Raw genomic sequence first — 13,016 nt, 5'->3', positions numbered from 1 at the left:
ACTGAAAATGTGAGAAATTTAGAATTTTAGAGAAATTTAGAAGACTAAAACCCAGGAAGGTTGTGCTACTTAGCAGCCTGAGGCTGAATGCATACAGATCTTCTTCTCAGAAAGAGAAGAGCTGGGGATGGATTTTTTGTGATTATGAGTCATAAAAAGCCAGAGTTGCATAAAACATTCCCCAATAAAAATATAAAATCACCTAAGGCATTAATTTCAGGACAGCTTTAGAGCTTTAGAACTGAGTTCCCTATTCTCCAGCTGAATTCTCTTTCAGCAGACCAGACCTGTATGCAACACGGCACCCTGGGAATGTGCCAACAGTTTATTCCTAGTTAGGATATTGTCACCGATGTTTAAATTGTGAATGAACATGCATACAAAAGGGCACAGAAGAGGAATCCTTGGGGGACCCAGGAAATAAAGTGGCATGATTTAGGGGCAGTGGAGAAGGAGGTCTGTCCTCTGGGATTAAAGCAGCCAGCACACCAGGAGGTATGCAAATACCTTGGTGTTCACTTTCAAGCACTGAGATGCCTCCACACTCAGTTGAATGACTCCATTCAGTTTAGTGGGAGTTTTGCAGCTAGTGGGTAAAGAAAATAGTCCTGAACTTCTGGGTTTGCTAGTCACAGATAACTGAGTGGCTGAGCAACCACTGCTCTACAGCAGCCACCACGTTGTATTTCAATGGCCAAAGCTGGTGTTTTCAGCCCACATGAAAACACACTTTCAAGTATGTTAAGCAAACTCCAACCTAGATGTAGTTTTTTTCCAGTAGTGAAAAAGACATATTACCATTGCCCCAGAGAGCAGGGCCACATTCAGGTCAGGCCACAAGTCTACCTCTTGGTCACATATGGGATGCAAATTGCTGTTGATCAAAAAACCAAGAATCCAGCCTGCCCACCCTAGCAGGTGTATTTTCACAGAAGCAGGCTTCAGGTTTGCATTAGAAATCAGATTAGCACAGAAATATTCCAAATTAAGATCAGATTATCAAGCTACTGCTGCATCCATGTATCAACTGCTCAATACTGACAACTCATCCACTGTTGGGGATAAAGGAAAGCATTTAGAAATCATTTGTGATCCTGTAACTTTTCTGTCTTTCTACTGAATTAGAAGATCTCCCTAGTCCTTCTTGGCTCCTGATCCCAGTTTTAGCTCAGGGGTTAGTAGATATAAAAACCTGCTGCCCTTCACTTACACCAGCTTCCATGAGAGAAGCCCAGAGGGCGAGAAGGAAGCTCTTTCCAGTTTGTCCATGCATGCTAACTTGCCAGCTCTGGTCCTTGGTGGATCGGTGTTGACATTAGTGGAGCTGCTCTCAGTTTATATCACTGTAAATGAGAAATGGAATAACTTCTTACATCACTACTCCTTAGTAACTCTAAGCTCTTTATCTATGGTTTTGTAATGACAACTAGAATTTTAGAGAGGAGCAAAACAAAGGAGATAGAGACACGAAAAGGGGCAAAAGACGGACTCTCCAGCTCCATGGACATCTCTGCTCATTAGGGTTCCTCTAGCATACACCTTTCTTTGTGTGCCATCATGGGGGAAACAGCCCCCAGTTCCCAGGAGTGGCTCAGTCTGTAGGAATTAACTCTGTTTAGTGCTGTTGGTCCCTGGATTAATCACACAGGATGACAACTGACATGCTTTCAGTGCCATATATACCTCCTTAAAGAATCCCCCAAGGGAATAGAGGAGAGGTCATCATGACTCAGGTTTTGCAGGAGGCAGAGGTAGGTCTCACCAGAGCTGGTCCAGATACATGACACAGCACAGCATCTCGCAGACACACTCACCAGGGTCCGGAAGACCTACATCCATCAACTCCTAGAGGCCAAAGCAGTCTTCCCTGCTGGGCTTCTCTGCAACACTTTTAATTCAGCGATGTATGTGAGTACAAAAACTGTCCCAAGAGATGGAATTGCATGGCCACATGTACCAACAGAGTTAGCATCTGCTCTGGCACTAAAAAGATTTGTGGTTTAAAGCTTAACTGGGAAACATACCTCATTGTTTCAAGTCAGGACTCTCATTTTAGATCTAAATATAGGTACCATATGTTCCCACACACAAGCACAGCCTTCTCTCACTGTTATTACTGCAAAAGACTGTTGCCAAAAACGGCATCTTGCAGAAGTGAGGTCAGAGAAGAATGCTGTGTGTGTGATGAAATGAATCCCACATCAAACATGCTTTCCAAGTCAACCGCATAGTCAGGCACTGGAGAAGGCTGCCTAGGGAAGCTGTGGGTTTAATCAGAAGTTATACAGATGTCCTTCAGGAATGGTTCCCCTGTGCTTAATATCATTTGAGAGCAAAAGAATGAACTAACTGACCTCTGCAAATCCTCCCCAGTACTGTGTTTTCATGTTTTCTAACTCTTTTTTTATGATGCTGGATTTAGGCACTGATATTTTTAGTGATATGGTTTTGAGATTCTGCCATCAGATGAAAGAAATCTTCATGAAAATAAGTTGGGCAGTAAAGAAGAGGGATCTAATTCTGAATGCCTATGTTAGATGAGAATTTTATCAAGAAGAGTATTTTGTGATGCCTTCTAATACTTTTTTTTTTTTTTGTAGAGGGCAAGCCAAGAAAAGGTGTGACATATCCAACAACTCTTGAATATTCTTCATCAAAAAGTACAACAGTTAAGTCAGGCAAGTACTCATGACAGACTTTCCCTTACATCCATTCACAACTCTCTGTCGTAGCTTCTCAGTTGTATAATACAAAGATATAACTATTCAGAGGCAGATGTTCATGCACCCACTAGTACGTCATCCAAATCACTTATGGTATTTTTTTATCTTAAGCATATGGAAACCATCTCAGACAATTTCTATTTTTTGGTCACACCATGTTTTGCAGACTTCCGTTTCCCAACAGTTTCCCCTTTGCTTTAGATCAGTTACTGAATATGATGTTGTACTGGTTATATGAAAGCACTTGAGGTTATCTTGTTGGCTTCCTCCTAATGTTATTCATGTTATCTCTTGGGATATTCAGTGCTGAGAGTATAATATTAAATAGTAATATAATACAAATGACAGGGATGGTAATGCACAGCAGCTTAACTAAGAATGCCACAATAAAGAACTACTCTGGTAATCATTTTAGTCAGCATCCTACTCTATAAGACTCAGTTTAAATAATTTAGTTGTTTTCAGAGGTCTTTGATCAAGTTTCACGCTGGTGGGTAGTTGATATTCAAGTGCACATGGATTGCATTTTTGCTGAAATGACACTTGGTTTTGCTCAGTGTTACAGCTCTGTAAGGTTCAGACTTTTCCCTGGGGGTGCAAACAAAAAGAAAATCAATGTCCCATACTACAGTGCACTTCCCTTACACAGTCCTTTTGCTGATTGCTGAGCCTGAGCCTTCCTGAGCATATCCACTGTGAGCTGTGGTATAAGGAAATGTGTTGTATCTTCTCCATGAACTCAAATGCCTGGCATTGGGTGCATTCATTCAAGGCCACAGAGAGGTTACTTGGAGACTACTCTTCTCCTGTACATTACTGTTGGGTCCTTCAAGAAAAGTACAGACCCCTTTCATCACAGAATCATAGAACCATTGAGGTCAGAAAAGGTCATTATGTACAATCCAGCACTGCCAAGTCCATCATAACCATGTCCTTAAGTGCCACATCTACATGTCTCTCAAATATTCCCAGGGATGGTAACACCATCACTTCCCTGGACAGCCTGTTCCAATGCTTGACAACACTTTCCATGAAGAAATTCTCCCTAATATCCAATCTAAACCTCCCTTGGAGCAATTTCCTTGGAGGCCATTTCCTCTTGACTGACCCCCACCTCACTACAAACTCCTTTCAGATACTTGTAGAGAGCCATTAAGTCCCCTCTGAGCCTTAGGGGTTTTCCCTAGGATAAAACACCTCAGTTCCTTCAGCTGCTCTTCCTAAGACGTGTGCTCCAACCCCTTCACCAGCTTCAGTGCCCTCTGTCTTTATATTTTCTCTTGAACAAAGGCAAATTTAAATCTCAAAGCTGTGGTTGTTCGGACTGAATATGCGTCGCTCAATTGTATGCCTTTAGTTTGTAATACCTTTGAATTTACAATCAAATAGGTACAGACTTCTGTATTTCTTGACTACACATGCAGAAATTACTTGACCCAAATATTATGCAGTGCTAGAAGGGAGGGCAATACCTTAGGAATCTTGACTTTTTCTGAGAAATGTTTACTAAAATCACAACTCATCATTCCCAAGTGTAGCCACACTTAAAATATGAGCCCAAACATTTCACAGCAGACCAGAGACGATCACAGCCAGGATTGAGCTCAGCAGGCTGTAAGCAATAATGTCTTCCACCAGTGCTAAAAGCCACATAATGTAAGAATCAGTGTAGAAATGGGGAGCATCATCAAGTCAGGGTTCTGTCACACAAACAAAATACCAGGAGCCTGTTCCTGCAGCAAACCAAAGACACAAGTCTTCATTTTGTTTTTGAATCAAATAATGTGAATGAAAATGCCAGGATCCTAACAACAAAGACATGCATTCATGCAGAGAAAGCCCAGGATTTTCAGAGGAGCAAGAAACTCTTATATCAAACCCAATGACACTGTCTGATTTTGCCCAGCCCTGTCCCACAGGTAGCAAAGATATCTGATGGTCACAATCTATCTTCCCCAAGCCCTACTTGGCCCTGTCAGGCCTCTTTAGATCTGCCACCTCAGCTCAGCCATCTCAGCTGTTCTCTGTTACAAACAGCTTGTCTTTAAGATAAAAATCTCTGTAATACACTGCCAGGGCCATCCTGTGAAAGAGAATTTCCTACTTACTTTTTAAAATAAAAAAACCCAACTTTTTTCTTCTAATTTAAATTACAGAGACCACACTGTTCACTTTGATACTTAAATCCATTATCTGTAGGAGGCAAAGGCCTTTGAGTCCTTTGAGTATTACATTCACTGCTGTCAGATTAACAAAAAAATCCTGCTTCATACCTGATCAGCTGTCAGAGATGCAATTTTAGTCCTCATCCCAGAGATGCCAGAGATTCATAGTGCCTGACATTTCTTCAAATGTTCCTGCTGGTTACAGCACTTCTCAAATGCTGGGCACAGCAAGAAAAGCCTTCCCAAAATTGTAGGTCTTCACAGCTGCTCAAAACAATTAAAAGACGTTTAGTAAAAACAGTACAAATTTTTAGGAAAACATTGACACTGGAGTAAATTCTCAAATAGTTCAATGCTGCCAAAAGAGGTAGAGAATAAAAAAAAAAAAAAAAACCAAAAAAAGGAAGATGAAAATCATCCAGTACTCAGCCAGATAAAAAAGCAGAAGCAGGTTTTTTTGTGAGGTAGCAGTAAATAATATAAGTAATAAGTATTCCAAGTATGTTGATATCTCTGGGTCTTAGAAATAAAAAAAGAACCAAAAAATCTCCCTTTTCCTTCTAAGCCAGTCTATGGCATTCAGGACTTGGCCCCATAATGATCTCAAAATATCAGGCAAGAAAGAAATACATCTGAAAATGAATTAGTGACTGAAATATTGCACATTAGCTAGTATTTCCCAAACAACGTACACACATCATGACCCTGGTTCTCAGAACATGCTACTACTCAGAGGAAAAAATACAATGCACTAAATCTTATGAGTATTGGCTTACTAGTGGCAAACTCCATGCCTAAATTTGGCACAAAAGATAGGGGGTGACTACTCTCTAGTTGTCGCTTTTTCTCAGTAGGTGATAAAGCTCTGATTGGACTGACTGACCCACCTAATGGCATGTGATGGGATGCCTTCCTTTGGGGACTGAAAATCTCTAAATGGGAGACTTGAAACTATTTTCTTACAGAGCTGCCTTTTCTAATGTGCTCAATTTTGCTTCAGAGCCTAAAAAGCCAGAGCAAGACCTAAAAGGTATGAAGAGTGCAGACACCGCTAACACATCAGAAAAAGCATTGGAACAAGGTAAGGGTTGGAGATCTTGATGCTCTTTACAGGATCCAACCCACCTAATCTGCCAGCAGGTGCTTACAGGAAGAATTTTGACACTGGTTACACAGACAGCTTTACCTCCCCCATCCAAACTCCTCCCCACAGCCCCTTTCCCACCAAACCAACCTGCAATGGTACTTGAAGGACTTCTGCCAATTCAGAGAAGAGGGCACCCACAGAGTTTAATCTCTGCTTGTGCTTTGGGTGAGTTCAGGTTTTGTGAACTTGAAAATCTTGCATTATGATTCTCGGCAATCTCGTATGCAGGGCATGTGCCCTGTAAACCCTTTGAAGATACTGTGAAAGAGATGGGTACCCTGCCCGCAGGAGCACTGGGAAGAGCTACCCCTTGAGAGCCCTCATCTTGTGTTAAAGAATCCATGAGAAACCCAGCCAGCATGCACCAAGGCAACAGCTTTTCTGTGCTCTTACTATGCTGCTTCCTCAGGTTTTCTGCTAATACTGTTAGCTTCCAGCTTCCTTGCTCCTCACAGACTGGGGTATAAAGCTGGCCAACATGTCTGTTCCCTACTCCAGCAGCACAGCATCACAGGGGAAGACTCACTGTGCCCTCTGTTTTCTTTCTTTTAGCACAGTTTCATGGAGAGTGTACTGTTCAGCCCAAAAAGAGCCATTCATGCTGATTTTTTCAGTTGAGTTGTTTTGCTTTTCTTCTGAGCCCTCTTTCAGCATTATTCCATTAAAAGTGTCTGAGATCTGAGTTTTTCACTGCCTAACATTAGGTGATAATTAATCCACCAGACAGTTTCACAATGGTGCCTTCCAAAAGGAGAACATCCAGAAATAGCAATAAAATACAAGCTTGTGTCGTGCAGCAGTGAATAGAGTGCACACCATTCCCTTTCAATGTAGACAGTGCGTCAGGCCATCCCTAGGGCTATAGGCAGGGAGGAAAGAACGAGACCAAGGTTAACATGGAAGATATTTTAGGGCAGGTTTTTTGTAGCTAGATAGAGAAGATAACAGTGAAGACTTTTTTGAGACAATGACTTGGAAGAACCTAAGCATGTTGACAATTCTTTGTATGGCTATTTAGGATGCATATTTTGCGACTAGAATTGTCACTGTTCTCACAACAGATGATACATTTTAAAAGTAGTAGCAACTGTGAGATGAGTCAAACTTAGATGAGATTGGCACCTTCCAGGTGGCGCTCTCCCCCACTCCCCTCAGCCAAAGCCCTAACGCTCCCTGCTCTGGCTCTGACCCACTCCCCCAAACCACCTTTATCTGAAAGCTTTCTTTCTGTCAAAAACATTTCATTGCTGCAATTTTATTCTGGTCTATGACTCAGATTGGCCATCTTTACTACCAGATGCCAGCTGATTTCCATTTATATGGACCTTCTAAGTGCTTAATTACACTGAGAAAAGATGACGCCAAAACAGAAACTGCAACTGGCTTGTTGAACCATTTCATAGGTCTGAGACATCTGTCAGTTTGATGAGTGTTCCTGGCCAAAGCAGAAAAGTGTAGGGCAAACATTAATGCCTCAACAGGCTGTTGTGAGCACCCTCTGAGAGCAGAGCGTCACACAGGCACCTGCACTACACACCCCCACAGCAATGAAGGCACTAATGGCTCCACAGATGAGGATGCTTGTAGGTATCCTGAAGAGAATGCCAATTTCTGGGTTGCCTTAAACACTGAGTGCTGCTGCTGCTTCCATACCTGTCACACATCCAGCCACAGTGACAGTGTCAATGTTCCTACAGGGGACACAGTCCGCAAAGAGAATCAGACAACTCCAGTGCCGACTCCAGCCACACAAATGGCCACCACAACCCCCACGCCAATGACCACAACGACAGATCCTTCCACCACAATGCCACAGCCAACCAAGACACCTGCAGCAACCAGAACCACAGCAGCTGCAGCCAAGACTAGACCTGGACTGCACAGGGTCAGAGATATGGGTCAGTAGCGTGGATGTTTGCATTGCTTTCCTCTGGACTGACAGCTTTCCTAAAATTTAAGGAACGAGACATACAGCTGGATATACCATGACTCAGAGGATCATTAGTTCGGTAATTCAGTATAGAAATACTAGGAGTGGAAAAAATATCTAAGTCCAGCAGACCAATTAATGTGAGAGTAAGCTCTCCATCACCAAATGCTGTGATGATTTTCAGGTATAGAAGTCAATAAATAGTTCTTTGATTCTCATGTCTAGACTGAGAGTTCAACACATAGGTGAAGACTCATTTTAGATTACTTTTGTGATAACTTTCAATAGATTAAAGTTGTAATATATTTTTTGTAACAGCTTTTGAATTTTAAAGATTAAATTCTCATATATTTTTTGCACACCTGATTTTCCCTAATCTTTCTTTCTTCATTTATTATTAGACATTAGCATTGTGGGGTTTTGCTTCAATAGCTGAAAATTAAAATCTCTTATTTTTAGGTTCTAGCAGTGTCCACCCAGCGTATGCATCTGTGGTAGCTGCAGCAGCAAGTAAGTATGGTGAAGTAAGTATGCCACAAGGCATGCAGCACAGTGTATTTTAGGGCAGAAATGATTCAATAACCTTTCAAGCCTCAGCAAACTCAATGTCTGAATCCAAGCCTGGATTTAAACTGAAAACCAGACACATGGCCTGAATGTCAAAGATGCTGATCACCCACAGTTCTGAGGAAGCCCTTCTAGTGAGTATCTGCCCATTTCAGCAGTGACAAAAGCTGGGTTTTGCAAAACTTGAGACAAAGATTTTGCTGTTTGAATCATGTTTTCCTATTACTTCCTTCTGTCATACTCTTTCGAAGGGAGACTTGATTTAGTTGTAAAATACACGATGCAGAGGGCTGCACAGCCATCTAAGCTTAGGGCTGAAAGCTCTGAAATGCTGACATGCGTTAAACCACTCTTCTCTCAAAAACCTCCGGCTGTGGTTCTGAGCCTGGCATACATGTGATGTTATTCCTGGCTTGCCACTTGCTATTGACAGCAGAATGGCGGCTGCTCAGAGCTCTGCATCTCAGTCCAGGAGTCTGCTCCCAATCCAGCCCAAAGCCTGCAATACAAGTATATAGAGGTGTTTTCCCATACAGTGCGCAATTGCTCAGCTGTGCAGTCAAGAAAAGGAGAATATTTTCAACTGTTTGAAAGGTTCTCAGCATTGGGATATGATTACTTTTGAGTGAAAAGGCAACTGGGCCATCATTAGGATTCATGCTCCATAGCTATTTCTGAGTGCTTTCAATTCAGCTTTGCTCTCACATACATTGCTGCAGTCATTCCCACTGCCAAGTAGTTCAGAGCCAAGAACATGGCAGGGCAAGTATCTTTTGAGTAATTCAGGTCTTGAAGGGAAGCATAATTAAGTCAAATTTAGTTGTGAGTGCAGAATAAAGGCAGGGGCTGGAGGGGTTAATCTTATCAAGTCAAATGTGCAAGTAGGTATGTGCATGGCAGGGTTTACAGAAGTGACCACACAATTCAAAGGGGTTTAAATTCTGTGGAAATCTGCATCATTCAGTACCTAATGTGCCTGTAAACTTGGTTCTGCTTGTTGCTTTCTTTCCTATTTCCTATTCCCACAGGCTGAGCACAGAGGAGGCCCTTACTGTCTTTACTAGCAATTAGGAAAACTTGAGTTTCCCCAGCCAGGAGGAGATGCATGTTGAGAGTAAAGTTTTGGCAATGCTGAAATCAGTGGGAAGGTTGTATTTGTCTTTAATAAGACAAATCATTTAGTCAAAAAATTGAAAAAAAACCCCAAACAAAACGAAAAACCAACCAATGATCCCAAACCAAAAAAAAACCTCTCAAATTTTCCAATTCTTTCAGTGGTCACTTAATTGTAATTTGGATCCATCTTTCTTCACAATTTTCTTTACTGAAGTTCTAAGCAAAAATTAATTCCCAAAATATTAAAGTGATCAGAGCTAAGAACATGGTTTTTTGAGCTGGAGTGGTGGAGACCACTTCTGATTTCACAGACTTCCTTTCTAGGACTACGTCCAGCATGTCTGTACCTGATATCTGGCTTCCTGAATTCTCCTGACCTTTTCTTGATTCTGAAAGAGCTGGATAAAGAAAAAAATACAGAAAGTACAAATACAGATTTGATGTGATGACCATACATAAAGTAGTTTATCAGTTTTTCTGTCCGAGGGGTGTTTAGGACCCCTGCTATTATTCAGGCCAGAGTTTCTGATGATGTCGTTGGTCTTAACCAGAGTTTGGCTTGACAGAATCAAATGTCTCCTGTCCATCTTGGCTCACAGAGACTCACAGATCTACTTCTCACTGTGCATTGGTAGTTTGCCTGCAAAAGACGCCTCAAAAGTAAATATCTATGAAGTAGAGCACAGTCAGAATGAACATAACGTTTCCATTTCCAGCCACTGGTACTGGGAATAGCTCACAGGAGCAAAAAGGAAAGCAAGACTTGCAGATTAGAGCATGAGAGCAGGGGCAAAACTCCTGACCTAGTTCTTGCTATTCTTTCCCCTTTATCTTCTGTTTGTCAAAGACAGAGTAACAGGAAAAATAATGGCAACTCTGCTCCATTGCAGGACCCCTGCTTCAAAGACTTGATGTGGCAAAATTTCTAAATGAAAAAACACTGATGTGACTAGTGTGCCATATGACAATAGTTCCTACCTGCCCTACTAAGGCTTCTGCTTCTGTCCAACAGCAGTTAGTCCAGCACACTCCCAAGGGCCACAAGCTCACTTGTTCTCTCCCATCCCAGCTCTTCAAGTAATCCTTTCTTGCCCAGCATCTTGGACCCTAGATGAGAACTGGGACCAAATTCAGTGCTTCTGTGAACACTGTGGTCGTAAGCCGTGTCATGACCCTTGGTGCCACGTTGAAGCACTGAGCTGGCAACAAGCATCAGGCAGCGATTGTCTGGGCATCCTCAGGTGAGGTGCTTTCCTGCCCTCTGTGTCTAGATGGGTTCAATGGTTGCATCTCTTTTCAGACAGGGACTCTAAGGTGGGCACTGCCTACCACGGTACACTACACAGCTTCCATCCACAGCTGTGACTTAAAAGGGTAGTAAACAGAAAAGTATTGAAAAGACATGAGACAAGAGTAGTGTAAGTGCTAGAGAGGGCATTGAAAGCTCTTCTCCAGCAGGAAGACCAGCAGGGCTCATGCCTTCCGGAAGCACTGGACAAACATTCCATCCTGGCACCAGGGAGAACAGCTGGCGTTTGGTTTTGAATGCTGCCTTTCTCCCCAAGTTCTCCCTGACTACTTAACCCGTCAAGGGTGCTGGCCAAGTTGCAGATGGGCAGGCATGTTTTGTGCACAGAGTAGCCGCTTTTCTCCTCAAATCAGTTCTCATTATTTACAAGGTTCACTCTAAACTGCATGTAAACTGCTGTTCCCATCCTTTCCAGCCTCCATACCTCCCTGCTCACCACAGCACATGCTCCCAACCAAGATTTCTCAGCTCCACTCCTTTGATTTTTGACCTGGTTCTTGGGATTTGCCTGGTGACTGTCCATCCCCAGTTTGTTACAGACTCCTCCTAGCCTGGTTGGCCTCCAGCTTGCACAGAGCTCTGTTCCAATGAACACATATTCACATGTCACAGCCTCCCTGGCATCTCAGATTTGAAGGAAGAACAAGCCTTGCAACCTGGAAGAGCAATTCCAACCTTTCTTCCTCTACCACCACCATGTTTGTCCTAGCCAACAAAAGCATGGCAGAAACCAGCTTATTGCAGGGATAGGGGTAATGTGCCATTGGGAGGTACAGCAGGAGGGAGCAGCCCCACAGCCCAGCACAGTCAAAAGGTGCATAGAGAGAAATCCACATTGCTAACATTCAATTAAAATTCAAAAGTGGCATAAAATACTTGGATACTGAGGTAATCTCTCTTTTACCCTCTTGTACTCTGTTTCTACTGACCTTGTAAAGAGTGTTAGATACACATTGGGGCTCAGTCATGGCAAACATGAAACAAGGGGAGCTCTGAGACTCAGAGTTAATTTTTACCACCACTTTGGCACATACTGATCTCCTGTGTGTAAAGCCTGCCCTGCACAATCCCATGCAACACTGACTGCTGCACACACAGATTTTTCCCTCTGAAATCTGAATACTCAGCCTGGTATATCTGTGGTCCATCTGGAGCCTTTCAAGCTTAGAGTTTAAAAGCCTTGCCAGTTTTGGCAGATGAGCCTGTTACTCCCATAAACAGGATCTCTTTGGCATCTGAAGTTTACAAGGTCTCTCAGAACAGCTCCTAGAAATCCCATCAAAGGGCTTCTAGAGGCCTGGAAGGTTCAAGTTTGGGTCAAACACAAGCTACTTACTGTCACCTAATTTTGCAATGTCAAGTTCCCAAGGAGCAGCCATTCCTGTTTTCTGAGACAACCCTTCAAAATGGTCTCATTGATGACATCTATTGATAAAATAACCTCCCGGGCCCCTGTCCAGTGTTCACAGAGCCAGCTAGAACATTCCCACTGATTTCACCGGGCTTTCGAATTAATGTTTCTGGGAAAACTAATGAATAAAGGCTTGTTATAGGATAAGTTTGTTAACAGGCTTCTTAAGAATAATTAATGAAATGAAAGGCATGATTAAAGACATGGTTTTCATCTGCAAATGCTTTGAGCCTTTAGTATTTTTGAACAATGGGAATTTAATAACCCAATCACCTTAAAAAAAGCCTTTCATGTAGAAGACATGTCAGACACATGAATTCTCCCACATTATTTTTCCATTTTCTCATCACTTAATCCCTGCAGAAAGGGTAGTATCTGGTCTGAGGGGTTGTTTTGGGGTTGGGGTTAAAACCTTCCTCACACAACCAGGACAATTGGATGGTACTGAAATAAACACAGATCATCAATGTCAGTGAGAGAAAAAAAATTACAAGGGAAAGCAAACCACAGAAGTAACTGCAGATCTTTCAAATGCAGACCAGAGACCTTTATAAGTAACATCCATAACTGAAAGGAACATTAACAAGGCTAATCTGTATGACAGAGCATGACAATCCTTTTTTAAGAAGGCTCAAAATATACAGTTAA

At 42.3% G+C, this 13,016-nt stretch overlaps 1 protein-coding gene across 6 annotated transcripts in view; it reads left to right on the top strand.

Annotated features, from left to right (window-relative positions):
- VIT (vitrin) overlaps positions 1-13,016 on the top strand; it is a 50,862-nt gene that overhangs the window by 20,635 nt on the left and 17,211 nt on the right. For 5 of the 6 annotated variants that reach the window (XM_032102576.1, XM_032102575.1, XM_032102572.1 and 2 more), the window contains exons 6-9: positions 2,601-2,678; positions 5,889-5,969; positions 7,733-7,933; positions 8,425-8,475. In XM_032102576.1, the coding sequence (XP_031958467.1) occupies positions 2,601-2,678; positions 5,889-5,969; positions 7,733-7,933; positions 8,425-8,475 (411 nt within the window). The remainder of the gene's footprint in view (positions 1-2,600; positions 2,679-5,888; positions 5,970-7,732; positions 7,934-8,424; positions 8,476-13,016) is intronic. The other variant, XM_032102574.1, reaches the window with a different exon arrangement.

The sequence above is a fragment of the Corvus moneduloides genome, chromosome 3 (genome assembly GCF_009650955.1).
Source record: "Corvus moneduloides isolate bCorMon1 chromosome 3, bCorMon1.pri, whole genome shotgun sequence".
Taxonomy (NCBI): Eukaryota; Metazoa; Chordata; class Aves; order Passeriformes; family Corvidae; genus Corvus; species Corvus moneduloides.
Note: the sequence above shows the minus strand (reverse complement) of the source record. Positions and strands in the feature narration are given on the sequence as shown.